The sequence below is a fragment of the Netta rufina genome (assembly GCF_964035555.1).
Source record: "Netta rufina genome assembly, chromosome: 16".
NCBI lineage: Eukaryota > Metazoa > Chordata > Aves > Anseriformes > Anatidae > Netta > Netta rufina.
In genome coordinates, this window is record NC_140140.1 from 7,795,175 (window position 1) to 7,822,566 (window position 27,392).

The following is a 27,392-nucleotide window of genomic DNA, read 5'->3' on the forward strand; positions in this document are numbered from 1 at the left end:
TGCCTTGTGCTTGATCTGCAGCCAGGATGCGAATGGACTGTGACAGTCAGCGACCCACACCGCGATCAGGGGCTGCATGTATTTGTTTAAAAACTCCTGTATGTGTGAAAGGTTTTGGGATGGTGCCCAGACAGCAAAGACTCGCCCCTGTCCTCTGGTTACCCTCCAGTCTGGAGCCCCATCACCAATGTCACTGTGACCCTGCCTCCCCTCCCAGCTCCCCGCAGAGAGGTGCTGAGGTTCTGCCTGGCCTCACTCGTCTGGGGGAGGGTTTTTGAAAGGCCTGGGAGGCCGCCAAGGCTTTTGCTCCTCTTTTGCTCCATGGTGTCAATTCCCTCCCCATCCCTGCAGTAACACAAGCTGTGCCTGGCAGGGCCGGCCCAGGGCTGGCAGCACCCAGGCACCCAGGAAAGGCCAGCACTGTCCCCAGACAGGACAAAGGTGAGAGACGAGACTGGGACTCAGCCCTCCTGCTGAGCGTCCTTCATTTGTCCCAACCCCTCTGTGACCTGTGGGTGTCGCAGCCCTGAGACTGTCAGCTCTTGTCAGGCACAAGCTGCACCGTGCTGGGGTGGGACATTTTTCCATGGAGGCCCTGGTGTGGCCGTGACCCACGGTGCTACTGCCCCAGTGCCTTCACGTGGCCTTGGGGACAACCCTGGAAGCACAAATGGCCCTGGGAGCACAGAGGATGAAGCAGAGTGGCCGTGCCGCAGGCAGCTGCACCCCCTGGCACTGCAGCATGTGGCCGTGCTGCTCTGTGGGTGCCAGCCCCATCTGGGATGTGGCCCCGACTTTCTCACCATGGTTGAGCTGCTGAGGTGGGCATGGGGAGAATGGGGCATCTATAGCTGCCCTCCTGTACTGGGAGCTCTCTTGGCTTTAAGCCCTGGGTGGCACCAGGAGCACAGCCACATTTCTCTGTGAGCAGCAGGCAGAGGAGATCTCCTGTCCTGGTGTCCCTCTGTCTCTGTGGGTAGCTGTGCTGTTAGGCTCCAAAGACTTTGCTCAGTGCTAGCATAAGGCCTTTACTGCAGCCACAGAAGCTCACCTAGGAGGAAAGTCCCAACAAGGGGAGCTTGCTCCAGGCTCACCATCCGCTCCCCAGGTCCGTCCCCCACTTTTCACACCTGGCTGCACAATCTTGACCAAGAAGCACGTAAAGAGCTGCTAAACAGGGTCCCCAGACCAAAGCACTCTGCATAGAGAGAACCTCACCGACCAGCTTGTGGGCAGCATGTGGAAAAATTGCCCCATGTCTGCTCTGTCCTTCACTTGTTGCCCACAGACAGCAGCTGCCCTGCGTGTTGCAGGCTGAAGATGGTACGGAAATAGTGAAGGTGAAGTCACTGCAAGGACAGACATCAGCACGGCTGAGGAGCTTGAGCACTGCCTGGAACAGATCCTCCCAGTTTGTTATTTAAAGATCAGGGTTGATCTGAGTGCTGGATAAACATCCCCTGTCCCAGGGACCTGCTGCAGCACCAGCCCTGGAAAGTCACCACTGAGGAAGAGGAGCAGGTGATCCAGAATGCCCAAAGGAACAGCTTTGTGTCCATGCCAGAGCTGGGCCATGGCACCACGGCACCATGGTGCCACGGCGGTGGCCAGAGCAGTGTCCCCTGTGGCCAGCAGCTGGGGGAAGGCACGGTGTGGCTCTGTGCCGAGGGGTGGAGGGCCAAAGGGAAGGGGCAAGCCTGGATCACAGCAGCAAAGTGAACTGCTGCTGCGGGACATACCGCTCGGCCCACGCTCAGCCCTCGCTGAGCAGGCAAGGCTGGGCATGCACAGAAGAGTGATTTCCTCACCTTTAATTCTCCCAGCCCTAGGAATGGAAGACTGAGGCTTCATTTTATTTGCTCTTAACTGTCCTGGCTTGCATTTGAGTGTCGGTAGCTCCTGCCTCCTGTGACAGCAAGAGATTTAAAATAAACTGGTGCACACCAGTGAGCAGGCTGAGCTGACGGATGGGCCAGCAAGCTCTCAGTGCCCACCACAAGCATGCGGGTGCTGCTGCCAAGAGGTGTCCTCCCCTGCCTGCCCTGACATTAACGAGGCCCAGCAGGGCGGGCAGGGGCCTGGCACCCAGGAGGGCGGGATGCGGGGCTCCTGTCCCCGAGTACAGCACGTCCTGGAGCTGCTGCACTTCACCAGGTGGCTCCTTAGGAAGGGATGGCCACCTCCTGCACTCAGGCTGTGGGCACGGGGGGCATGGCTCCCTTTCCCACAGGGACAGCAGCCTGCAGCTCCAGTGTCACCTTCCAGGCTGGGAGATGTCAGCAGCATGGCTCTGTTTGCAGGCAGCTCTGTCCCTCGTCACTTCTGAAGCTACTTTGTGACACAGAGCTGGGTGGCCTGAGAGTTCCCCCTCGACCTTGTCCTCTCAGTCCTCCCCAGGAGCAAGGGCCTGGGAAGGCAAAATTTCCCAGCTACTTTCCTACCACCCAAAATGATTTTACCAAGGCTGGAGGGAAAATATTGCTCGCTTCCCCTCCGGGCTGCTGCTGTTACCAACCCACCTTCCCTGGACGAGCGCCAGTGCAGCCATCGGACACCTCATCCGTGCAGGCAGCGCCCCTGGCTGAGGCACACACCCCAAAACTGCCCCGAGGAGAATTGCTGGGCTCATCGTGACAGCTCCCGTTTCCTCCTGTCCCAAAGCCAAGCAAGAAGCCAGTAGAAAACAAGATGTCAATCAAAAGGCACTGAGTCAGAGAACTCCTGGCCAGGGTCAGGCAGGGATGCTCGTGGGGACGTCCTGGCAGGGGGTGTTCTGGGTGCCCTGCAGCCTCCCTGCCTGGGATTGAAACCCCACCATGGGCCATGCGGGTGCAGAAGGTGGTCAGCACATCCCCCCTTGGCTGCCTCAGAGCACCTGCCTCTCTGGGCAACCTCCCAGGGCCCAAATCTTTTGCAATCCTTGTTTCAAAAGATGTTTTGTCACTGCCTGGCAGAAAGCTGATGACCTCTCACACGAATGAATATGGGGACAATTGAACCAAACTCCAAATACAGAGCAAGTCTTTTTTTTTTTAATTTTTTTTTTCTTTCCCAGAGAAGTGTAAATATAACACCCAGATTTATTTCAGCTGAGTTCACCAGCTGATGTTGCGCATTTTCTGAGCACTCTCACAGTTACTTGCTGTAGGCAAACTTCTTCACTACTGGAAACCCATTCTTAGAGCCTGCAGCAGCCCCAGGCCCTGGGCTGCAGCTCTGAACACCCTGGACCATTCCCATCCCAGGTGACAGGCAGCTCCCTGGGGACAAATGTGCAGTCTGAAGCCTGCCTGCCTGCTGCTGCACCCAGGGCAGAGCTTTCCCACATCCTCAGGTACCTCATGGGCTGTAGGCATATAAATGAAATAGGTAGGCTTCTTGGGGCTGCAGGGCTGTGGGTGTCCCATGGCTGTGATCACTGGGAGGTGGCATCTGTCCCCTCCACCTCTCAGCCCTTTGCTCAGGCTTGAGGTGTCCCCAGGGAAGGATTCATCCCCAATCTTGAAATAAGAGTGAGCAGAGCTCCCACCCACAGCCAGCACACCTCCCTTTCTGGGGCTGCGGCTTGAAGGGCCAGAGCAAAAGTGAAGAAAACATGGAGGACTCTTAATATTGTAAAACAGTGTGTTCTGTCTTTCCTTGATCCAGGAGACAGAAAAACAGCTTTTCCCAAGGTCTCCCAAGAAACCCCATCTCAAGAGACAGCAGCATGAAAACAATGAGGAGCTGAAGCAGAAGATGCCCTGATGCCTGAGGTGTGGGTGACAGTGGCACCTCCTAGACCATTTCAGAGGGGGATAGGGAATGGATCAGTGGTCAAAGCAGAAGCTTTTCCTTTAGCCTGACCCCAAGTGGCAGGAGGGATGGATGAGGGCCATGCTTCCTGGGCACACCCATGCGTCATGCTTGCAGCCCAGGGGTGACCTGTGGCTGGGGGCTCCTTCTGGAAAGGGAGGAAGAGCAACTTCAGCTCAGTTCCTTTTCCTTTTCCTTTTCTCTGTTCTGTTGCACAAACTGTGTGTTTTAAGCATTGTCTCTGTGCATGGCTTCATTAAGAATTCCTCCCAGCCCCAAAATGATGAGCATGCAACTCACAGAAAGGCAGCAAGCCATGTGACTCAAACTGATCCACAGGCATATCGGAGCTGCCAGGTCTCAGGCTTACTTTTGACCTATAACCCCAGGCCAGGGGACACGGTTATGAAATGTTTCTTCACAGTGCTCAGCAGTTGCCTGTGTGACCCTGTCATCAGCCAGGGAAATGACTGGGGCAACGCTCACGGGGATGAAGGGAGCCCCACGTCCCAGATGCCAGCACAAGCACCTGGCCAGGCTGCAGCGAGGTGGCCTCAGGATGCTGTAGGGACACGGGGCTGCTGGAGGGACGCCTGTGCTCAGCCCACCCCGCTGCTGCTGACACGTTCCTGGAGGGCTTTGCAAAGATGCAGTCGCGTTACCCTTTCCCAGTGTGTTGTTTCTTCGAGTTTTGCGTAGCTGGGCGCAGCATCCTGTTTTCAGTAAAGGACAGGGAACTAATGAGAGCCCTGGCTGCTTTGCATGCCAATGGCTGCGTGTCAGCGCTGAAACAAAGCACCTGCATTACACGCTGGCTCTGCACCTTGCCGGGAGCTTTAGGTGCTGCTTCTCCAAACCCCTCCGGTGAAGCAGAAACCAACGTGCTCATCATCCTATTTTCAGCAGTCACCCGAGTGCACGGGGTGCCACCGGGTTACACAGAGCTCAGCAGCGCCCGGTCCCGTGCCGCCACGTGCCGCCGAGCGGCCGCTCCCCGCCGGCAGGAGACCTGCGGGCACCTTGCTGGGCGCCGCCACCGGCCCCGTGCCCGCGGCAGCGGGACCGGGAAGGGCACAGCCCGGTCACCCCGCTGCCGGGGGGGGGATCCGTGCCTCGTAGCTCCCGGCTGCCACACCGGGTTTCGGTGCAGCACGCTGCAGACTGGAGCCGGGCAGCGGGGCTGGGAACACCTCCGGGCCCGGTGGGGACGGGCAGGGGCGGCCCACGCGGGTTTACATCGAGGGGACGGGACGGGACGGGAGGGTTTGTCCTGGGGTAAGCTCAAGCCTAGCGGGATTTGCCCCGGTGCGCTCCTTCACACCCACTCCCGTTAAAGGGGGATTTCTACACTCGGCTGCGGCCGGCGGGGGCCGCACCCTCCGGTGAGACCCGCGTTGGCGAGCCCCGGGTGGCTCCTCCTCGGGCACGGACGAGACCCCCGGGAACCCCTCGAGCTGCACCGGGGGCACCGGGCTGGAAACGCCCGGCTCGGCCCGGGGGAGCTCTGCCCGCAGCCGACCCACGCGGGGCTCAGGCTCCGGAGCCGCCCCGTCCATGACCGGTGCCGACCCCCCCGGTACCGGGACCCGCCGCGGGCGCGGGCGCGGGCGCGGGACCCCCCCCGGGGAGGGGGCGGGGCTCCGCGCGGCCCCGCCTCCCATTGGCCGGCGGGCGGGGGCGGGCGGGCCGCTTTGTGACGTCACGATCAGCTGTCGGGAGGTCCCGATTTGTGCGGGGCAGCGGCGGGCGCGGCGCAGAACCGCGCGGTGCGCGCCCCCCGCCCCCGCCGCCTCCTTCCCTCCGGCCTCCGCCACCGCTTCCCACGGCCGCACCGGGCGAGGTGAGTGCGGGACAAGGATCGGGGGGCTCCGGGGGGCGGCTCGCGGTGTCCTGGGGTGGTGGTGGGGGGCGGCGGGGCTGGGGCAGGGCTCGGTGCGAGCTAACCGGCAGCGGGACCCTTATCCCGGGGTGCGGGCGGGGGGCTGCGGTTCGGCTGGGCACGGAGCCGGGTGGCGGTGGCGGCGGGGGGGGGGGGAGCCTTTGTCCTCCCGTGCCGGGCCGGGTCAGGTCAGCGCGGCGGGGCCGGGCAGTGCGCCCCCCCCCTTCCCCCCCCCCCCCCCCCCCCCCCCCGCCTGTTGTTTGTTTCTGCACCGCCGCTCTCGGAGCCGGGCCGCCCGCGGCCCCCATTGGCTGCGGCGCGCTGGAAGGCCGCTGTGACGTCACCTCATTTGCATATGACATTGGGACGTCACGAGCCCCCCCCCCCCCTCCAGCGCTGTCCCCCCGTGACCCCGGCCCCGGGATGCGGGGGGGGTGCCCGGGGCCGTGCGGCCGCTCCCGGCCCCGCTGCGGGGCTCCCCGGGCGAGCCCGAGCCGTGGCAGCGGCTCCCCGGGGCCCGTGGCGCAGCGCCCTCGGGGGGGGCGGTGGGGGCGCGGGGTTGCGAAGCCCTCGCAGCGCTGAGGGTGCCCCGGGTGCGAGGCGGCAGCGCCCGGTGCCGGCAGCGAGGGCTGGGCGGGTGCCAGGGGTGGCCACGGGCATGGCCAACGCCTTGCTGGGACACCGAGCCCCTGCGGGAACAGGCACTGGGTGTAGGACGGTGCTGCAGCTTTGTTCCCACCGGGCTGGGGCCATGCAGTGCCAAGAACTTCTTTTTTTTTTTTTTTTTTTTTTTTTTTTTTTTTTTTTTCCCCTCTGGAATAAATATTTCCTCTCCTTTTTTAATTCCCCCCAAAAGAACGCCGATATTTCTGTTCTACCTCACTGTCACCGTTAGGAATCTGTTGCATCAACCCGCGCTTGTCTGGCCGGATGTAAAAAGGAAAAAATGCAGGGGAAGCTTTTCTGTCAGGAATAAACCAGTATCACCTGCTCGTAGCAAGGCTGGGAAAACCTGGGGTGTGAACTCTTGTCGCAGAGCTTTTTAGGGTGAATTGCTCAGCAGGGCTTGCCTGGCCCCACATGGCCCCAGGCAGGCTCAGGACAGATGCCAAGGTGAGCCTGAGGTGCCAAAGTCCACCCTTCCCGTCAGCGCTGGGCCTCCTGTGATGTCCCAAGGCTGTGATGCTGGGACTGCTTGCCTCCCAACCTGTGCTCCCAGGGATGTTTTACACAGCGTATCCCAGAGAGGAAACATCTGGGTTCATTGCATTTCCTAGGTCTGCTCGCAGCAAATCTAAAAATTCCTGCCGGCTTGGCTGCTGGCAGGCTTGCCAGGGCTCTGTGTGCAATGGCATTAGATGGCAGCAGATGAGGTTTGTCCTTGGGGCAGTGACCTTCCCTGCAGTAGCAGCACAGGGACCCTGCGCAGCTGGCACTGGAGTGGATGTCTTGGCACTTGCAGGGATTGCCTCAGCATTGGGGTTTTGTTGTCTCTGGAGTCTTGCTTGGTTTGGATGCTGAAATGACTTGGTTGGTGTGATCCAAGCCAAAAGGGTCGTCTCCCATTAGTAAAGAAAGTTTCATGTTAGAGTTTTCTTTCTCTGGGCTTTTCTTGTTGCTCCCTGCCTTCTTTTCCCCCTCCCTTTGCTGTTGCTCCATTTGAGGCAGCGGAGGAGACCCTGCTGTGAGTCAGCCTCTGGCAGGACAGAGACTCGTAAATTCAGCTGCTGATAAAGCAAATGGGCAACCAGGAGCTGTGCCACGGGTGTGACACAGGGACAGCCCTGCAGAGGGCAAGCCTGTGGCAGGTCGGGTCCTGCCAGGGATGGGGGGCAGAGCGGGGATGCCTCATCAACCCCTCCTGGGGCGCTAAGTGGGGGCATCCCCACTCCCTTCTCTCTGCCTCAGTGCTGGCTTTAGGGTTTTGGTACACGCTGCGCGGAGACAGCAGCCTGGGATGTGCTTGACTAATTTAGGTGAAGTGAACTGAAAATAACACTTCCCGCTTGTGCTGGAGGCACACACCTGATTTATCCCTCCGCCACCGTGAGTGCTCAGAGTATTCTTAGCCCTGCTCTTAACCCATCTCTGCCATTTGTCATCAGCATCCCTCCTGCTGTGCTGTGGGGTGTTTGTGGGAAGTTTCCAGGAGCCCGGTGGTGTTTCCAGGCGGAGCAGCTGCTGGTGTTGCAGCCTGGAGCTGCCAGCCCTTGTGAGGCTGAGGCTGCCGCGGGCTCCTTGCGCACCTCGGGGCAGTGCTGCCATTCCTCTCGCCTATTCTTAGTTCCTGGAGTTATTCGCAGGGACGGTGACTCAGGAAGCTAATTATTGTGTAGAGGTTTTGGGGGGGGATAACTAAATGCATTATGATTTCCATACTCCTACTTTAATGTGTATTATTTAATACCCTCCAGCAAGTTCTAAATGCTGTGGCTGTTGGGCTTTCTGGGAGGGCTGGGCTGCTTGGGAAACATCTCTGTCCCCAAGTGTGTGGCCCTTGCAGGCATTCCCCACTGGCTGGCAGACTGACCTGAGCGCGAGGATTAAAGATCCCCAGGGCAGAGAACCTGCCTCCTGCACAGGGTGGATTCTCTGAGAAGCATCATGCTGCCTCTTGTTGAGCTGGTGGATGTGGCCATATTCCTGCTGTGGTGCAGGCAAGGCAAGCTTGCTTCACCCCCAGGGCTGATCCTGCCTGGGGAGCCCAGCCCTGGCCGTTGCTGAAGGATGCTCCTCTTGTGGAGGCCCCGAAGCTGGGGGCTGCCCCCCCCACCCCCTAAAGCTCACTGTGGGGACCCTGGCTGCTCTCAGCAATGAGTTTGCCCAAGCGTGGAAAGCCCCCCCCAGCAGCAGGGGGTTCTTGTGAGGCAGCTGGGGTAGCTGGTGGTGTGTGTACGCTGCCTGGGGCAGGACCCTTGAAGTGATCCACCTTTTGCTCCTGGGGGAGCTTTCCCTCTTTCCTGCTGCTCTGGCAGCTGCTTGTGAGCCCCTTCCTCACTGCCCGGTGCAGTGGGAGGTGGGTGGGGGTCCTGCCTTGTTGTGGGGGTGGGATCTGCCAATGCAAGTGTTACCTCAGGGTTTTTAGAAAAAGAAGCTAAATTTGGGGTGGGGTGGCAATTGGAACTAATAGCATCCACTGTGCATTGTGCCTTCAGGAAGGGGAATTTATCCATGAATTAGGGTAAGGATCTGTGGAGCCCAGACGCTCTCTCCCTTGCTCTTCTGGTGGCAGCCACAGTGCTTTGGGACTGGTTTCCTGAGAGGCCTGGAGGGACGGAAGGAGGAGCGCATTTCCTGAAGTCTGCTGTCGTCCAGTGAAGGCAGCTCTCGGGTTTAAACAATACAAATAAAAGCCAAGACTTTCTGCCCTCTGTTATGACTGTAACTTATCCTGAGCTCAGCTTTGAGCCTGCTGGAGAGGAGTTCCTTGTCCGGGGCCTCTCCCAGCCACCGGCATCCCCCTGCCAAGCTGTGGTGCGTGTGCCTGGGGAAAAGAGGCAGGCAGCCCCCCTCAAGCTAGGAGCGCTTCCAGCAGACCTCGAGGCGGGCGGGGGGCAGTGCCTACTCCTAGAAGTAGTGGGGAATCCTTCTTGACTTTATGCCAAGAGATGGCTTGAGCATGCTGTGAGCAAGGCGTCCTGCCTGGACCTGGCTCGCTCAGCCACTGCCACTTCTCGGGTGCTGCTGAAGGGGCGAATTGTGGCAGCAGAGATGCAGGATGAGCCCTGGAGGCTAGGGGGATCCCATCATCCTCAAGGGTCCCTCTTTTTTTTTTTTCTTCTTTTTTTTTGGCCTTGTGGAGCAGGCATTAGATCTCCTGTGCATCTGTGAGCAAGAAGGCAAAATGCACAGCAATCCCAGAACAAATAAATAAATAAATACAAGCGTGCCAGAGCTCGGGAGCAGGAGCAAGCACCTGGACTCACTGCACATACCCACTGTGAGCCTGGCTGCTGCTGCAGGGGCTGGCTTGCACCGGCTGCCTGGTGGTACCGAGCCCCCCTCAATTACCCCAGAGCTGCCCAGGGCTTGCACTGGGTCCCTGCTCTCACCAACCAGCTTGTAGCCAACATGGGGACCCCCATTCACCTCTGAAGCCAGGTGCACTGAGGATGTCCTGTCCCCAGACTGGCAGCTCTGCAGATCCCGTGGATTCACCACCTTCCTCCTGGAGCTGCCAGCTGGGCTTTGCCCTCAGTGTGCCGGGCAGGACCGCGCGCAGTTAGCCTGGTGAGGGACTCTGCCTTTCCCCCACATCCTGCCCTTGGTTGTATTTTAATGCCCTTTTATGTCTCTGGACCAAATGCATTTTCTCTGCACGATTAATACTCGGTGCCTTGTGTCTGCCATCTGTGCGTGGCTTTCTGAAAGCTTTGCAGACACGGCTGAAATTGGAGTCCTGACCTCCCCCCAGCTGCAGGGAATTTTTCCCTAGTGGTAAAACTGGCACAGTAATGTAGCCTGGTTGGAGAAGAGCCTTGCCCATGACACCTGCCCAAGCCCCTAGGTCTGCCTCTCAGAGGGACAGCAGTGGCTGTGCTGGAAATGCCCCATCGCCCCTGTCAGGAAGGGGACAGGCACAAGACAGCTGTCCCTGTCCCCCTTGCACTTAGCTGGGTTTCTGCCCCACAGTGCTGGGCTGTGATCCTGGAGAACCTCGCTTGTACGGAAACGTTGCCTGGTCTTGGGGCACTGCTGAAAAGCACCAGTGATGCCACATGTGATGGTGTCACCTACCAGAGCTGGAACTGTGTGTGTGGCTGCTTTACAAGCACACCTCTGAAAGTGCACACAGAAAATAACAGCGACAGCTTTCGGAATTACACCAATGTAAAAGAGGCATCAGCACAGAGTTCTTGAGCCCGACTCCAATCAGCACACATTACTAATAGAAAGAAAAATCAAACGAAAGGCTCCCCTGCTGCTTCCCAGCCTCCAGCTGCAGTTTTGGTCTGTGGCCCATCCTGAACAGCTTCTTGGAGAGCAGCTTGGGGCAGGCAGGGGTGCTGGTGCCTCTGTCCTCTTGTGAGCTGTGCATTTAGCACCCTGCTAAGAGTGGATCTTAGGGCCCAACCCCTCTTTCACTGCAGCAATTGCCCTGGCTCGTGCCAGGTCTTCAGACACAGCATCATCATCACCCTGTTCCTTGCCTGTCCCACGGAGATTCATGCCACAGCCTGCGTGCGGTGATGGAGGAACAGGTTTACAGAGAGGGGAGCAGGTCCCAGCCTGACTGCAGGACGGTGCTTGGTGCTGCCCCTGGGATGTGTGGCTGGCCAGGGAGGGGATGCGGCGGTGGTGCATGCCATGTGGGGCTGGGGCTGTGGGCACCTGTCCTGGCACAGCCACGTGTAGCACAGTGCTCCAGGACACAGCAGGGAGTGGGGCTGGAACGCCTTCCTGTCCCCTCCAGCACCACACATCCTACACGTCCAGTCTGAATGCGTTTCTCTTTGTTTTCTTTGGTAGGCCTTTGCACTGAAGCCAAGAGAAGAACCTCATAACTGCACTGCACGCCCTGTAACTGGGACTTTGTTAGCAGCAAAGCACCCCTGCCCCAAGGAAGGACCTCCAACGCCGTCAAGCTCCGTGCCCCTCTGCCTCTCCCTGCTTTGAAGCAGGCGCTCAGCAGTAGCTTTCTTCCTGTCCTGCCCCATCTGACCACTTCCCACCATGTTCCAGCGTCTCACCAGTCTCTTCTTCAGCGACAGCAGCCTGCCTGAGGGCCTGGAGGAGCCCAAGCCCTTTGTCTCGGAGGAGGAGGAGGAGGATGGATGGCTTGTAATCGATCTTGGAGGTGAGAAAAGCAAGGTTTCACCCTGGTTTCACGTAGCTGCTGAAGGGTCTTGTCTTCCCAGCACTGGACAAGCCCTGTCAGGCAATAGCAGACCTTGCCTGGGAGCCTTCCTTTTGCTCTCTCAGGGGAGGTTCCTGCCTTGCCACCAGCAGTGGTGGCACTCTGGGCTGGCAGGTGATGCTGCCCCCCAGCTCCTGAGCCCCCAGCACTAGAACAGGATCCTCACACAGCCCCAGGTCAGGAGGTGCCCCTGAGTTTCGGTGCAGTCCCATCTGCTGGAGGCTCACGGGGCTGGGGACAGAGCACTGTGGCCTTGGCTGAGTCACAGGTGGGTGGGGGTGACGGGCACATCCCCTCCACTGTGGCTGGTGCTGTGCCTGGTGCCATCAGCCACGCGGCTCAGCCGGGTGCCTGTCCCCTTGCAGCCATCTCCAGCTCCGTGCCATACTGGGGTCATCTGAGGCCACCCAGGGGAGCCAATCTCCGCTCCAAAAGTTTTTGTAAAGGTTTCTCTTCCCAAAGCATTCCCAGCGCCCTTGCCAGGAGCACTCGGGCAAGGTCCACAGTTGTAACGTACCCGTGGAGCCCCTTCCCTGCTGGGGCTCCCTGCTCCCAGGGGTGGCTGGGACCATCCCAGGCCCTTCGACAGCAGCCAGGCAGGTCACATTCCTTGTGCCACGAGAGCTTCTCAAGCTCCATTAAGATCTCTGCGTTGCTATTGTAGGGCCTATGACTCAACCAATTGCAATGATCATTTTGTGACCTTTTGCTTGCAAATTGCACAGCGAACTTACACAAACAAGCCTGTCTGCACTGCAGCCTTTGGGTTGCTGCTCCTTGGTGGCTTCCAGCTGCTTTTACAGCCTCTGGTGAGTCACAGAGCCCAGCCCAGGAGACACTGGTGGTCCTGCAGGGGCTGGGGCTCGTCTCCCTCACAGGGATGCCCCTGCCACATGCACTGAGCAGAGCTGATGTGTGTCATTCATTAGGGATCTATGCCACATGCAGTGAGCTGGAAAGGGCACGGGAGCTCAAACATGCCTGGGGCAGGGGACAGGGACACCCTGGTGCCAGCCTGGGAGCCCTGTGGAGAGCTGGTGGAGGCAGGAGGGTGGTGTGGGCAGCCGTGGAGGAGTCCCAGTTCTCTGGGCTCCCTGGTGGCTGTCCTGGGGGTCATAGCAGTGATGCAGGAGGAGATGGGCTGCAAGGAGTTCCCTGCAGCACAGGGCATGCTGTTGCCACGCATCAGGGCCAGCTGGCCTCAGTCCTATTGCCAGCAGTGGCCACAGCGTGCCCAGAACATGCCACAAAACCCACAAGTTTTCTCCAGCAGAGAAATGCTGGGCTGTGCCATGAATCCTTGTGTGAGAGCCCACAGCTGGCTCGGTGGGGATCCAGGGCTGACTTTGTTACTAAAGGCTCCTGTATTTCTGGTTGTCTTTTGTTTTGTTTTTTTTTTTTTAATTAAACAGCCAGGCCCTCGCTGCAGACCCAGCCTTTGGAAGGGTGTCTGCATGGACCCGGCACCCCACTGCTAATCCCCACAGGCACCACGGTTGCCTAAGCATTCCCCAGCCAGCAAGGGATCGATTTATTTCAGCCCTTTTTCGGAGCCCTGAGTTATGCAAAGCACTTCAAAACCTCAGCCTCTTGGCTCCAGCCCTGATCCTCCACGTTATGGTGGTGGCAGGCGAGCGCGTCGCAGTCTGGCACTCCCCCAGCAGCCTCCGGATCCTTGCACCCCCGGCAGATCTTTGACCCGTGCATTGCAGAATGCGCCCACCCTCCTAGGAGCGTTCTGGGTGCATTTCTCAGGGCTTAGGGTTCAGGCTGCAAGTCCCCCAGCAATGGGGGAACCCTGTAACAGCACTTGTGACATTAGAAGCCACCTTTGGGGTGGATGGGTCAGATAAGCAGACGTGGCTCCATGTCATGGGAGCACACCTGGCCCCAGGGGTAGAAGTGTTCAAGCCAGGCTCTGTCTGGCTGCAGGCTGACAAATAATCTGCAGCCTGGCATGTCAGCAGCTATTCATAGCCTCGTATCCACTGACCTGAAGAAAGATGCTCTCCTGTCTGCAAGGCTAATTGTGGCCGGCCCTAAGCCCTAGGCTGGAGGAGCTGGAACATGTTAGGTGGTGAATGCCTGCCCCATACTTCGTGCTTCATATTTTTTCTAGCCTGTTTGGGCACTGCAAGCTCACATTCACCTCTGATTTCTCCTGCACCCTCACCCAGCAGCAGAGTCAGACATGTCCATACAGACCTGCACTGAACCCACCCTGAAGAGAATGGTTCCTCTGACCCCGGGATGAGCCTGAAGCGGGTCTGGGTTTTGTGGTGAGCGCGGTGCCCTGCTGGGCACAGCTGTGGCTCCCGGCATGGGAAAAGCCCTGGCCCGTGTGGCTGGAGGCCAGAGCACGTGGGGGCAGCTCGTGCTCAGCCAGCTGAAAATTGGCCCTGGTGGACTGAAGTCAAAGCCAAAGTGAAAGCTTTCAGTGAAGAGTTTACTCCCCGAGAGAAAAGTCTTTTCCAGGAAAAAGGTGCGCGCCACGTGTGTGTGCATGTGTGTCTGCTTGGTTCCACACGTGCACAGCGCCCTGCGCGTGGAGGTGCACGTTGTGGTGCAGCTGTGCGTGAGCACCACAGTTCAGGTGACCTAAGAAAGCTTGCAGACAAAAGCAATGTGTTCTTCTGGCCAAATTTCTTTCTCCACTTCAAGACGGAAAAAAAAAAAAAGTCTACTGTAAACCCCAATGCTTGGTAAATCCACCCAGACCAAAACTGTCAACCTGCGCGCTGGGTCAGCGCGAGGGGCATGGCTGCCCTGCCAAGACTCCCCTGGACCGCGGCAGTGGCGGCGACGCCGTGGGGTGCCTCTTGCACTAACGATGCCCCTTTCTCTCCCCCCCCCTCCCCACTGTACATGGTGTGTGTGTGTCCCCGCTGCGCCCCGCATGGCTCCGCACCCCGCTCACTCCCCAGGCGGTGCCGCCCGCCCCGGCGCACAGCGGCGGGCCGGGGCCTGCGGGTGCTCGGTGAGGCCCTGCCTGGTGCCGCCACCCGCCCCGGCCCACGCCCGCAGCCCCGTGCCCACCCTGCCCGGCCCCTGCTTGATGGACGAGAGTTGGTTTGTCACCCCTCCCCCATGTTTTACTGCAGAGGAGCCCGGCCCCGACGGCGTGGGCAGCAGCCCCATGGAGGACCTGCTCATCGAGCACCCCAGCATGTCTGTCTATGTCACCAGCACCCTCGAGCTGGACGCGGAGGAGCCGCAGGACTCCGCTGCTGGGTGAGTTTGGGGCCAAGGACTAGGGCGGCTGCGCGTGACCGCAGCATTTCAGCCGTGCTGCCCAGGGGACCCAGTCACGGTGGTTTTAAACTGAAGGAGGGTGGATTCAGGTTTGTTATTAGGAAGAAGTTTTTCTTGCTGAGGCACTGGTGCAGGTTGCCCAGAGAAGCTATGGATGCCCCATTGCTGGAGGTACTGAAGGTCAGGTTGTACAGGGCTTTGAGCAACCTGATCTGGTGAAAGATGTCCCTGCCCATAGCAGGGCTTGGTCTGGGTGATCTCTGAAGGTCACTTCCAACCCAAACCATCCTGGGATTCTGTGACGTCAGTGTCCCCTTGTCCCACCTGGCAGGGTGTCCCAGCCAGCGCTGTGCAAGGACAGCAGCCTCTGTGCCCCAAAATACTCTGGAAAAGTGACCTTGATGTGCACTGGGTCCACATTAAGACAGCTGTGGGTGTGGGACCAGCCATGTGAAGCCCTTGCCGGGTGGTTACTGCTGGCACAGACAGCAGTGGCCTCTTCCTCATCCTCTCCTGACACATGGCAGTCCACTGAGGATGCTGTGTGTTACCCCACCACCGGTCTGGGGCAAAGCAGCCCCACTGGAAGAGGATGGCCCCTGGGCACTGGTGCCCCTGAGTTCCTGGTTTCCCCATGCAGGTGGGTGCTGCAGACCCCTGTCCCCAGCTCTCCTTCCTGGCTCTCTGCTGGCCTGGGCTGTGAGACCTTTCTCCCTGCCCCACAGTCCAGTGTAACAGGGGCATTAAATAGAGATGCCCCATCCTGCCACCTAACAGATGCAAGGAAAATCTGACCCCAGTGCCATCTCCTTTCCCAGCTACTCCCCTCCTTCTCCCCCCCTGCCCCTTCCTGGGGCCGCAGCCTCTCTGCAGCGTGAGGAGCTCTGCCTTCTTCCCACAGCACCTGGCAAAGCCCTGACCCACCGGTGAGTCCCGGTAGCACTATGCTGTGGGTTGCTGCTACCCCCACACTGGCCCTCCAGCACCTCCTCTGTGAGCCCCCTGACGGGGAGGGAAGTGTCCCCTGGCATTGCAGCCTGCTTATTTACCCAGCCTCACAAGGCAGAATTTGGGGTGATCCTTTTTTTGGCCAGGGCACATTATCCCTCTTGGACCTTTCCCTTTGCGAAGTTGTCCTGAGGGTCTCAGTGCCATCTCCAGAGCTGAAGAGAAACCTCAGTGCTGGAGGGTGAAGAAAGGGGCCAAAGAGAGCTAGGAACAGGCAAGGGAACAAATCTTATTAGGAGCGGGATGGACATGAGGGGGCTGTGGGCTGTGCTTGGCTCCTGCCCACTGGCTTTGAGGGTACTGGTGGCAATAAGGCCACCACGAGGCTGGAGGGTGGGTGAGGGTGGGCTGCTCGTGCGTGGGCACGATGGCCTCGTGGCTGGGGGGGACCAGGCACCGCTGGCCGCTGACGGTCCCGTCTCTCCGCAGGGAGGTGCCAGAGCCCCGGCTGGAGCGGCACACACCGCACCACACCACGTCCCTGTCGGTGAAGGCTGCCATCCTGGAGAAGGTCAGCCAGGCACGGCGGGTGCAGCGGGCCAAGCAGCTGGCAGAAAAGCCATGGCTCAGCCAGAAGGCGCTGCAGCGGCAGGACCGGGCCCGACAGCGCCCGGCCCGCCGGGCCCGACAGCGTGCGGGGAGCTTCCTCCACCAGCCCTGCCAGCGCCACTGCAACTACTGACCTCGCCAGCAGCCGCCCCGCCACCACGGCACCTCCCGGCGGGGCTCGGCCTCCCTTCGACACCAGCCCCAGTGCCGCCACTCCGCCTCCCCTCACCCCTCACCGTCTCCAGGCCCACGCTGGCATTGCCTCACGCAGCGCGGGCCGGGAGAGCGGTGCCGTCCTCCGCCCCCTGCCCATCCGTCCACCAGCGTCTGGGCAGGGCGGCGGTGCCCCCTGTGAAGTCGCCCCTTTTCCAAAATTCATGGAGAAGCCTGTTCTTCTGTGTCCTGAAGAGCCTGTGACATCAGTGCCTTTCTTTATGACATCGTACTCCTCCGTGTAAACAGACTGTGATGTCACAAGCGGATACCAAGTGGAAGTGCAAAGAGGAACAAAGCAACGAGATTTGGTGTTTTTAGGAAAATATCGTCAATGACACTAAATTATGCTTCCTCCCCCACACCTCCTCCCCTCCTAGTGTCTCAGACCTGAGCAGAGATGGGACCCTGCTGTCACTGCATGCTGGTGACACTGCTGCTAGGGCCTGATCTTGTCCCTTCTTAGCGTGGCCCCATGGCACAGCACTGCCCTGCTCCAGCCCCAGGCCTGGCAATGCCTGTGATGCTCTCAGCAGGTGGCCTTGGTGGCTCCAGCACAGGTAAAACCAGCAAAACCCATCCCAGCCAAAATTTCTTAATTGTACTTTTACCACAATAATAGAAAAACCCCACTGCCGTTCCCAAAAGAAAGCCAGGCAGGTCTCGGTGTTTTGTGTTTTTAAAGACAACATTACAAGAAATCTCAGGAAACAAAGCACTGACCCAGGAGCTGTTTGAGCACCACTGAGGAGAGCATGGTCTGCAGGGAAGTGGTGTCAGCATGGGGACGTTGGTGGGGTCACCACAACCTCCAGCAAGTGTTGGTCCCACCAAGCTGCTGGCCACGAGCAAGCCTCAAGGTTGTGTGCTCCTCCTGGAGCCACTCGCCTGCACTGGCTGTACCCACATAACACATTTAGATGTACATACGGATCTGTACATTTCTGTCTATATGCACTTGGATGAGGCACTGTTTGAGCCAAGGAGCATTGCCTGCCCTGCATCACTCCCTGGAGGAGAGCAGAGAAGGGGACTTGCGCAGCCTCCCTGAGGTGGTGGAAGCACGTTGGAGCTAGTGGCAAGAGGATGTGAAATGAGAGCGGTGAGGAGGTCGGGTGTGAGCACGAGGCCGGGGAAGAGGCTGAACTGAGGGTGAGGATGGAAACAGAGCGGCTGTGATGCGCGAGCCCATGCGGAGTTGGTACCGTGGCCCTGGCTGCGGTGGGAGCAAGACCAGGGCTGGCACTGCCACTGGACTGCAGTCACGCAGGGAACTCCCCATCTGGCCCCACCAACACTCGCATATTTCACAAGATGGGCCAAATTCAGTCGTGAGCAATGCTGATTTTTAATGCTGCTGCACCCAGGCTGCTCCAGAGAGCAAGCACCCCACTGGAGAGTCTGCCCTTCAGCATTGCTAACACCCATAACATCAGTGTCTGAACTGGTTTTAAGTCACTGTGGTAGGTCAAACCTTGGACTGTTGATTTTTTATTATTATTATTATTTTTTTTTTTTTCTAACGAGAGGAAAAAAAACACCCACAAGTCCTTCCGTAACTACCAGCCTCCTGGATCTGTGACTGAGAAACCTGGACCTCATGGGAAGTGGCTGATACTGTTTGCCTGCAGAGTGTATTTTTAGCTCTGATGACACAGTGTTCCCAAAAGCACAGAAAGAATGAAAATTTATTTCAAATATCTATTTTAAGCCACACGTCAGAGCCTCTCAGTTTCAATTCTTCCAGGCCAGTTTCTTGTTCAACTCCTGCTGGGATGGTGCAGAGGCCTGCGACGCTCATCACATGTGCACGGCACCAGCTGCCATGCTGCTGAGAAACGGTGCGGGCAGCAACAGCGGCCGACAAGCCCTGTGCCAGGCACAATGCCGGCCGCATCCTGCACCTGCAGCCAGTACCTGCTCCGGGACTGGTGCCTGCACCACAGTCCCATTTCTAACAGAACCCCCCATTTCAAATTCTGCTTTCTAATGTCAATAAAAGGCACAGTAAAAGCTTCCCAGGCAGAAAATGGGCTGTTCTGTTCCGCTGCTCTTTCAGCCTTTCTGATAAATTCGGAGGTAGCAGAGCTTATTTTCACAGCCGAGATGAACGAGCTGGGGAGCCCGGTGCTCCCTCGGGCCTTCCTCATCCCCCTGCCTCTCGCTGGGCACTGTCGCAGCAGAGCCATGAGGCTGTGCTGAGCACACCATCGCCTGGCAGACAGGACGCGCCATTTCAGTTCTCCGCCAGAGACCGATGACACCTTGACTCGAGGGGAAAGTTTACATCCTTTGGCTTCCTTGGCTTCACATTAAATGCCTTCTTATTTCTAAAGTGATCCCTGAGAGAAACTGGGAGCATTGCAAACAAACGCTGCCACAAGTGCTGCTGAAGGCAAAAGGAGATGTTCTGAGCATTCGGGTGCCTCTGCCCGAAAGGTTCAGAGTGGCAAAGGAGGGCTGGGGCTGAATCCTGGAGCCGCACCCCTCATCTCACTCTTTCCCATGGCTCTGCATTGTGTCCTCTGTGGCCACCAGGCTGTTCCCTGCCCACGCAATGCCTTCAGAGGAAGAATTTTCTCTCTAGCCCAAATATACATCAAGAAGTGGACAACCATAGCAATTTCTGCCTCCCAGCTCATATTAACCTGCTGCAAGTTCTGCACATCTAAGATGCTGCTGCAGAGAGCTCCTGAAACTAGGGCTGGCTGCGATACCTTTGCCCCTTCCTCAGCTGAGAGGTGCAAATGTGCTGGGGCCACCGTGCCGGGTGGTGAATTACCCCAGGTGCTCGCAAGCATTGCTCTGGTAAGAGAGCCCCGTGCCGACACCATCCTCGGCCTCCTGCTTGTGCAGCCCCTGGCAAAGCCCCCGCTGGCTCAGCAGTGCCGGCTGTGCCCTGCTAGTGCCCATCATCTGTTTCAAACAGCTAATGCTATTACTATGTCCTGTTTTGGGGAAGTGACTGCAAAATATTTTGGTTTCCTTTCATCTTTCTGTGCCAGTCTGAGACACCTTTCACCATGCTACTCCCAGCCAACACTGGGAAAAAAAAAAAAAAAAAAAAAAAAGCAGAACTATTATCACACTTGATATCAAGAGTATCTTTATAAAGGGTTAATAAATTATTAATAATGTTTTAATGAAGAGGTTAATCTATCTACTAATCATGTATTAACCCCATACAAAAATTGAGTACTGATGTACCTATCACACATTGTGACCGACACGTCTTATGCTGTGGCAGAGACATGTTTGAACTGTGCTTTGCAGAAGGCCTGCAATGCTCCTGTCCTGTACAGTGGTGATCACTACAGCTGGCCTGATACCAAATCTCCTGCCCTAGTATTGTAAGATCAAGGAAAATCCTTTACACTGAGGTTATGAGTCTCCTCGAATCTTAAAACAAATGAAAGGTGCTTAAAAAAAAAAAAAAAAACACTTTTTTTTTTTGCTTGTGCACATGTGTACATGTGTAAATATTTTAAAACACTGTGGATGTTTGGTAGGTTGTTTTGGGGTTTGGGGTTTTTAGTTTTTTTGCATCCAGTATTTTCAATTTGTGACTAGCTGTGCAATGCTCCCAATGGGAAGTTGAAGCAAACATGCTGAGGGCTGGCAGGGAGGTGTTGGGCTGTGTCCTGCTTACATGGCGAGGACGAGCTCTTGGTTTCTTTTTGTCTGTTACTTGTGTAGGAGGAAACTACAGCGTGGACTCAGGGACTAACAAATTGGCTGGGGTCTTTACAAGTGTGTTTTTTCTGGACTCTGCTGTTCAGATGTGGGGTTTGTTTCTGCCTGTGAGGCCGTTGGTTACTCATCTGCGTGGTCCTGACAGGGCATGTTGAAGCTGTGAGGATGTGTGCTGTGGCCCTGGTGGAGGGGGGATTTGGCCAGCTGCCACCCGCTGAAGACGCAGGGACTGAGCGGCCCGGGCGGAGGAGCTGCAGCCGCTTCCTCGTGGTGCAAGCATCCCTGAGCATCACCCCCAATTCCCTTGTGTATGTCCCCACAATTCAAATTGTACCGCTAGGATGTAGCTAGTCCCTCCTTAGGCGTTTTGGCTGTGAGCAACTAGATGCGACTTTAAGCAGCGTGTAAGAGCCCCCAGGGATTCGGGAGTCAAGCAGCACTGTGAGTTCTGAATCGGCCCCAGCTCACCTGGCTCCCACTGGGCACTGGGATGAGGCGGCTGGAGCGGGTGAGGCAGCGGGGCAGTCACAGAGGAATGCTGGTGCTGGGGACAGGCAGGACTGCACTTCTTGTTTCACCCTGGAAGGAAGTGGCAAGGCTCCCACAAATGCCAGAAGAGCAGGGGCAGTCCCCTGGAGAAGTGCCACCGCTTGATATGAAAGTTGGGTTGCAGCAGGATGCATCTGAACCCGTGTGTCCCCCCTGGCAGCGCCGGGGCAGCCCCGCTTCCCGACCCTGCACTGGCAGCCCAGTAGCTCTGGCATCACCCAAGCAGGATTCCTCACCGGCAGCTTGTGGCAGCTGTGACAAAGTCCCGCTACTGAATTTTGGCTCTCGTCAGCACTGGAAGGCTGTGAGGTGGTGGGGCAGAAGGCCCTGGTCACCTGGCTTGCTGAAGCACGTGCCCACAAATATGCTTTTCAAAAAACTGTTGTGAAAGCTCGGTCTGGGAAGAAAACAATTCTTTCCATGACAGCCAGCTTTTCTTTTCTGTAATGGAAAATGTTAAACACGTAGCTCATCCCAAAGATCACCACCATGGGAATATTCACGTCACCTCTAGGCACATATCTAATGAATACATAATTTTTACCTTTACATTTCACTGATATCACCTTCATTCAGCCCCACTGGGCAGGAAAAGCCAGACGTCCTGTCATCGGAGCAAAAAAAATGAAGAAAAAGATACTCCAATGAGATTTCACACTCCAACCACACAGCTTTGCAATTGCTCCCGTGGAGGCTAAACATCAATTCCAGTGCCCTGCATAAAGTGGAAATTAGGTTTGGGGTAAATTTATTGAAAAACAAGTCCCAAATATTAAACTATTTAATAGCTAGAAAGTGAATACAGTAAGAAGTAGCAGGAAACCCCCCTGGAGGTGGCTGGAGAATGTGGTGCTCAGCCTTCCACCTGCTGCTGCCCCCCAGGCAGCTCAGGGTCGATGGCAGCACCTGAGCCTCCCCCAGACACCTGGATTTACAGCAAGAGGCCAGCACCCTTGTGTGGCCAGGGCCACTGTGCCCCTTCATCTATGCCTGTCAAATACAACCCTGCCACTGTTTCCACGGACAGCACAGATGTACCTTGATTTTAGCACTCAGAAGCAGCTACTGGCAGTGGGAGGGAGATGCCCCCTCCTAGACCTCATCCCCTCGAGCCCTCCCAGGCCTCCTCTTCCCTCTCTGCTGCCCCCAGAGACCGGCACCCGGAGCCATCTGGGACACCCAAGGGCCTTAGCTGGGGCTGATCGACCCAGAGCTTGTCATCTGGGGAAAGCTTTCCTCCTCCACCCGCTCCTCTCAGATCTGTTCAGTACCGTTCAGGATCATGAATAATTCCCTGGTGTCTTCAAGGGCTCTGTCCTTGTCCCATCAATGTGACCGCAGAGGCTGTGACAGGTCAGGTCGCCTGACTGGCGCGGTGGAAGTGTTCCCAGCCCTGGTGGTCGGACTCAGCTTGTGTGCAGCATCTTCCGTGGCCTGGAGCTTCGTGCCATTTGTCCACGCACCAGCAAACAGCTTTTCCGCTTCTGAGAAGAGATCTGTGCCATTAATGACAGCTAATACTCCTTTTTTTTTTTTTTTTAAATATGAAGATGGAAAAGGCGAGCAGCTCCATTTGATAACAAAGTTGTCCCTTGATGACAGTCCTTTCATTCTTTCTAGCGGGGAGGCGATGTGCGGGGTACCCACTCCACTCTCACATCTTAACACCCACCGGGCTGCACTAAGGGTGCTGCTCTCCCAGCCCTGTGCCCAGAGTGACCAAAATGCTCTTTTAGGGGGGATTTGCCGTGCACCCCCTTCCAGCCACAACATGTGAACTTGGAGCGTAGAAACACCAATGTGACGCTTCGGCTCCACGGCAGCTAAGGGCAGAACTCCTGCTGCCTCCCTCCCCACCTTTTTAATCCATCACCTCTGCGGGGGGTGAGAAGATTTTATTCCTTGCAAACAGAGGGAAACCAGCACAGCAAATTCCAGGCTGCAGCTCAAAAGTGGGCTGCACAGCCCAGGGGAGCCCAGTGGTTCTTTGCTCCTTCACGTCCACCCATTTGTCCTTGTCAGGGAAGCTGGAAGCAGCTATGCCCACCTTGCTAAAGCTCATCTTCAGCTCTGTTTCATCACGGTTATGCTTTGGCAAATCTAGGGATGGGAGAACAGCACAAGGCGTAATGGTAAAATAGTAATAGTCTTTTATCTTGTATCATAAATGTATCTGTATGGAGCAGTTAAGTATTGCAATATTTTATTTATCTGTATCAACCCTACAACTAGGTATTCTGCTTGTAAAGCTCATCTACACACGTTGTACATCTCCATGCTGTATGTCTGTATATGTGCCTTTCACCCTTTTTCATGGTATGCCATCTTTTTTTTTTTTTTTTTTTTAAAACAACTGTAGAACTTGAATTTGTGAACTATAGTTAAAAGTCCTATGCAAGAGATGACTGGGAATTACTTTTTTGATATTTCTGCATTTCTATGTTGTTTTAAAACTAGATGCTAGGCTTTTCAGAGAAGCCTAACAGAATTAATGCCCTAAAAAGCCCACCATTTCAGCTGCTAAATCTCTTAGGCAGCTTTGAAAAGCTCATCCCCCAGCCCAGTTCCTCACCGGTTTGTGCATGGAGGCTGAGCAGCAGTGGCTGAACGGCCCCCAGCGCTTCGCCAGGACAGGTGGCACGCTCAACATCCAGCTTTTCCTTCCAAAGGCTCATCTGAAGTGAAAGTGCTATTTGGGCTAAAAGGTCACCTTAAGACTTCCCTCAAATGCACTGGAGTACGTCTGCTGGCTCTGCTCCTTGCCCAGCCCCATGGCCGGCAGGGCCCGTGCCGGCCCGGTTGGGGTAGGCGCGTTGTAGGGAAGCCACGAGCCCACGCGTTCCAGCAGATGAACACACAGCTGTGTCCTGCCCAAGGGGCTCTGTCGAATGCCTTACAACAGTGGGACAACTCTGACCACGCGATTTTAAGAAGGGAGAAAATGCCCCACATTTTCTACATCACTTATGCTGTAGAACTGAAAACTAGTTCAAAACTCAAAGCTAACAAAATGCGTCCTTTTTTTGTGTGTTACGTGTTAAATCGATGTAAGCAAGGTTACTAGAGAAAGGGTGTTTACTTCTTGTAGGACATTGTTCAAAAATTTGCCATTTGTCAACAGACCGAAGGACATGACTGCCTGGAATATGTTGCATAGTGTGCCTGTGTGTGTGTAACCTGGTTTTGGTTGTTAGATTGTAATGCTGTCTTCTGAATGAAAAAAAAAAAAAAAGAATATAAAGAAAAAACACATGAAATAAAAAAAATATATTTAAAGTCTATTTTAATGTGTATTGCTCTGAAGCCTGAAAGAAAACTTTTTTACAAACTGTATGCAAGATGCAGAAAGTTTTTGCTTTCAAAATAAGCTTTTAGAAGTCAATACCATAACTATTGGAGACAAGTCAATAGAATAAAAAACCCTTGGAGATAAGGATGCACAGGGGAGAGGATGGTACAGGCTGAGTCATTTGAGAACCTTTTTTTCCTCATTAACAAACCCTAAAACTTGGTAGATGAGTGCAAGGACTAAAGCAGGTGGTAGCTGCCTGGAAAAAAAGCGAGTCCTGCATCAGCTGGTCCTAAAAGACCACTTCTCTGAGCTAACATTTGTCAGTGTTGGTGCCCAACCATCCCTACAGCATCAGCTGTTCCTTCAAACAAAAATACACAACAGCCTCGTGTGCTCGTGCCACCCTCCTGAAAACTGAGAGGCAGAGACATGTCTCTAAGACAAGTAAGGGCTTGGAGGGTTTGACAGGTGAGGGGCTGAGAGGTTGCTCAGCCTGGAGAAGGCTGTGGAGGGGTCTCATCAATGTATAAATACCCGACGGGAGGAGTAGTAGAGATAGAGCCAGTCTTCTCAGCCCAGTGACAAGATGGGAAGCACAAATAGAAATTAAAAAATAAAAATCACTTAAACATGAAAAAAAGCACACTAAAAACCATGCAGGTGGTTGCCCAGAAGCAGGTTGCCCAGAGGCTGTGGTCTCCATCCATCATACGATGGGTGAGCAATTGGCTGATGGGCAGGGCTCAAAGGGTTGTGGAGGGTTGTGGTAAATGGGGCCACATCAGGCTGGTGGATGGTCATCAGTGGGATCCCTCAAGGCTCCATCTTAGGGCCAGTCCTCTTCAATGTTTTTATAAATGATTTGGATGCAGGACTAGAAGGTGTTTTGAGCAAATTTGCCGACGACACCGAACTTGGAGGAGTTGTAGACTCAGCTGAGGGTGGAAAGGCCTTGCAGAGAGATCTGGACAGGTTGGAGAGCTGGGCGATCACCAACCACAGGAAGTTTAACAAGAGCGAGTGCCGGGTCCTGCACCTGGGAAGGGGCAACCCTGGCTGTACGTACAGATTAGGCAATGGGACGCTGGAGAGCAGCCCTGCAGAGACGGATCTGGGGGTTGTGGTTGACAGCAAGTTGAATATGAGCCAGCAGTGTGCCCTGCCAGCCAGGAGGGCCGACCATATCCTGGGGTGCATCAAGCACAGCATCGCTAGTCGGTCGAGGGAGGTGATTGTCCTGCTCTACTCTGAGCTGGTGCGGCCTCACCTCGAGCACTGTGTGCAGTGCTGGGCACCACAGTACAAACAGGATGTGAAACTGTTGGGGAGTGTCCAGAGGAGGGCCATGAAGATGGTGAAGGGCCTAGGGGGAAAGACGTATGAGGAGCGGCTGAGGGCACTGGGCCTGTTCAGCCTGGAGAAGAGGAGGCTGAGGGGAGGCCTCATCACAGCCTACAGCTTCCTCGCGAGGGGGAGTGGGGAGGCAGGTGACCTGTTCTCTGTAAGCACCAGGGATAGGACCCGCGGGAATGGTGTTAAGCTGAGGCAGGGCAGGTTTAGGCTGGACATCAGGAAGAGGTTCTTCACTAAGAGGGTGGTCACACACTGGAACAGGCTCCCCAGGGAAGTGGTCACTGCACCAAGCCTGTCCGAATTTAAGAAGTGTTTGGACTGTGCACTTAGGCACATGGTCTAAAATTCTGGGCAGACCTGTGTGGTGCCAGGAGTTGGACTTTATGATTGGGTGGTAATACCCCACATCTGGTCTAACAAGTGCCAAGGGAAGGGGCACTGGCTACACCTCCATTAGGAGCATCAGCTTAAGCCTCCTTGCTGCCCAAGGACAGGGCTCCTCCTGCGGAGCTGCTCCTGAGCCAACCACTGACAAGTTGTCCAGACTACAGTGCTGCACTAAGCACAAGTGCAGCTAAGCTTGAAAGCAGGATCTCACTTTCAGCACGTGTCGCACAAACGCCAAGAGCTTTGGGCTCTGTGTGCCCTTTCCCAGCCTACAGAACATGGACCTCGGGTTGTGAACAGGGCCCTTCAGTTTCGTGGCCTTTGTCCAGCTCCTCATCCCCCCTGCCCCGACCTGACAGGCAATAGCAGCACTGAGGCCAGGCACAGGATGAGGCAGACCCCAGGCTGCCGCACACTTAACCCTCACCCCTGACATTTCAGGCAGACTCAGGGGTAGAACATGGGACAGTAACACCACAGCATGGCCTTTCCACCTCCAGCAAAGTCACCAGGATTTCTGACGGGCTTGCAGTAATTCTGCCATGTCCTTAGCACAAGCTCACCTGTAGAATAAAATCAACTATGTGAGCCGGCCAACTAAAGGCAAGGTTAAGAAACATGGTGGAGGCTGGAAGCAGTAAAATGGGCACTTCAGAAACCCAAATGGCTTCCTACTGACTGCATATGGGAGTGTGAAATGTATGTATATTATATATAAATAATATAAAAATATATATGAAATCCTACAGGTGTAGATACTTTCTCTGGAAACCAACTTCAGCCCACCCCCTGCTAAGGATGACAAGCTTAAGCACCCAGGGGACAGCTGGGGTTTCAGGGACAGCTGAGACAGACACCAAAATCTGACTTTACCATACAACAGCCACAGAGCATCCAAACTCTGACAGGGAGGAAGGGGAAAAGTTAGCTTTGCTTCGTGTCCATTACCTTGCGCACAAATAGGCAATTTCCGCCATTGTAAGAGGCAGCACCTGACAATTTATATATATTAAAAGGCTGCCTAAATATGAGTATGTAAAAAAATCCCTAAGAAAAAAAGTGTAAATACCTATTTATGCAGAAGGCAAGAAGCAAGCTAGAAAGACTCGCTTCTCAGTTTCTCACCATGAGAACTCCAGGGAACAAAAAGGCTGACCTACTTTCTGTAGCAGCACATACAAACAAGTCACCACTGATGGCAGTATAGCTACCCAGATAAACATGCTTCAGGCTACCACATTTCAGAAAGTCTTCAAACCATTTAATACAGTATTTTTCTCAGCTGTGTTTCCTGCTGAGAAGCATTATTTGTGGGGAGAGCTGTCTTCTGGGTGTCCTCAATATGTATTAATTGCACATATCCTGAGGGCTGGAGGGTAGCATTTGATTTTTTTCTTGTTGCTTTGCAAGAACAGCTGCATTAGTTAATTCATTTGTGGTTAAACAAATTCCTTTCTAAAGCTCCATATAAGGAGCTTGCAGGCCTAGAGCTCTAAATAATCCATTCAATCTTTCTGTTTGGAATGATGCTGTTGTTGTTGCTGCTAATAATAATACAACCCAAA

General features: G+C 55.7%; 1 protein-coding gene across 2 annotated transcripts; it reads left to right on the plus strand.

Annotated features, from left to right (window-relative positions):
* The first annotated feature begins 5,500 nt into the window (after positions 1 to 5,500).
* On the plus strand, positions 5,501 to 18,570 carry TP53INP2 (tumor protein p53 inducible nuclear protein 2). 2 transcript variants are annotated; one of them, XM_084296470.1, is made up of 4 exons: positions 5,501 to 5,635; positions 11,144 to 11,471; positions 14,456 to 14,762; positions 16,221 to 18,570. In XM_084296470.1, exons 2-4 carry the CDS (start codon positions 11,348 to 11,350, stop codon positions 16,471 to 16,473), a joined length of 684 nt encoding a protein of 227 aa, XP_084152596.1. In that variant the 5' UTR covers positions 5,501 to 5,635; positions 11,144 to 11,347; the 3' UTR covers positions 16,474 to 18,570. The 2 variants fall into 2 exon arrangements, with proteins under 2 accessions (XP_084152596.1, XP_084152597.1); XM_084296471.1 differs by having other exon boundaries at positions 14,633 to 14,762.
* The last annotated feature ends 8,822 nt before the right edge of the window (positions 18,571 to 27,392 follow it).

What these genes read in the sequence shown, in the direction of transcription:
- TP53INP2 (XM_084296470.1), top strand. Translation starts at nt 11,348, where the DNA reads ATGTTCCAGCGTCTCACCAGTCTCTTCTTCAGCGACAGCAGCCTGCCT. An exon ending in GCTTGTAATCGATCTTGGAG is followed by an intron (nt 11,472 to 14,455) that starts GTGAGAAAAGCA and finishes CTCACTCCCCAG; the next exon opens with GCGGTGCCGCCCGCCCCGGC. An exon ending in CCGCAGGACTCCGCTGCTGG is followed by an intron (nt 14,763 to 16,220) that starts GTGAGTTTGGGG and finishes GTCTCTCCGCAG; the next exon opens with GGAGGTGCCAGAGCCCCGGC.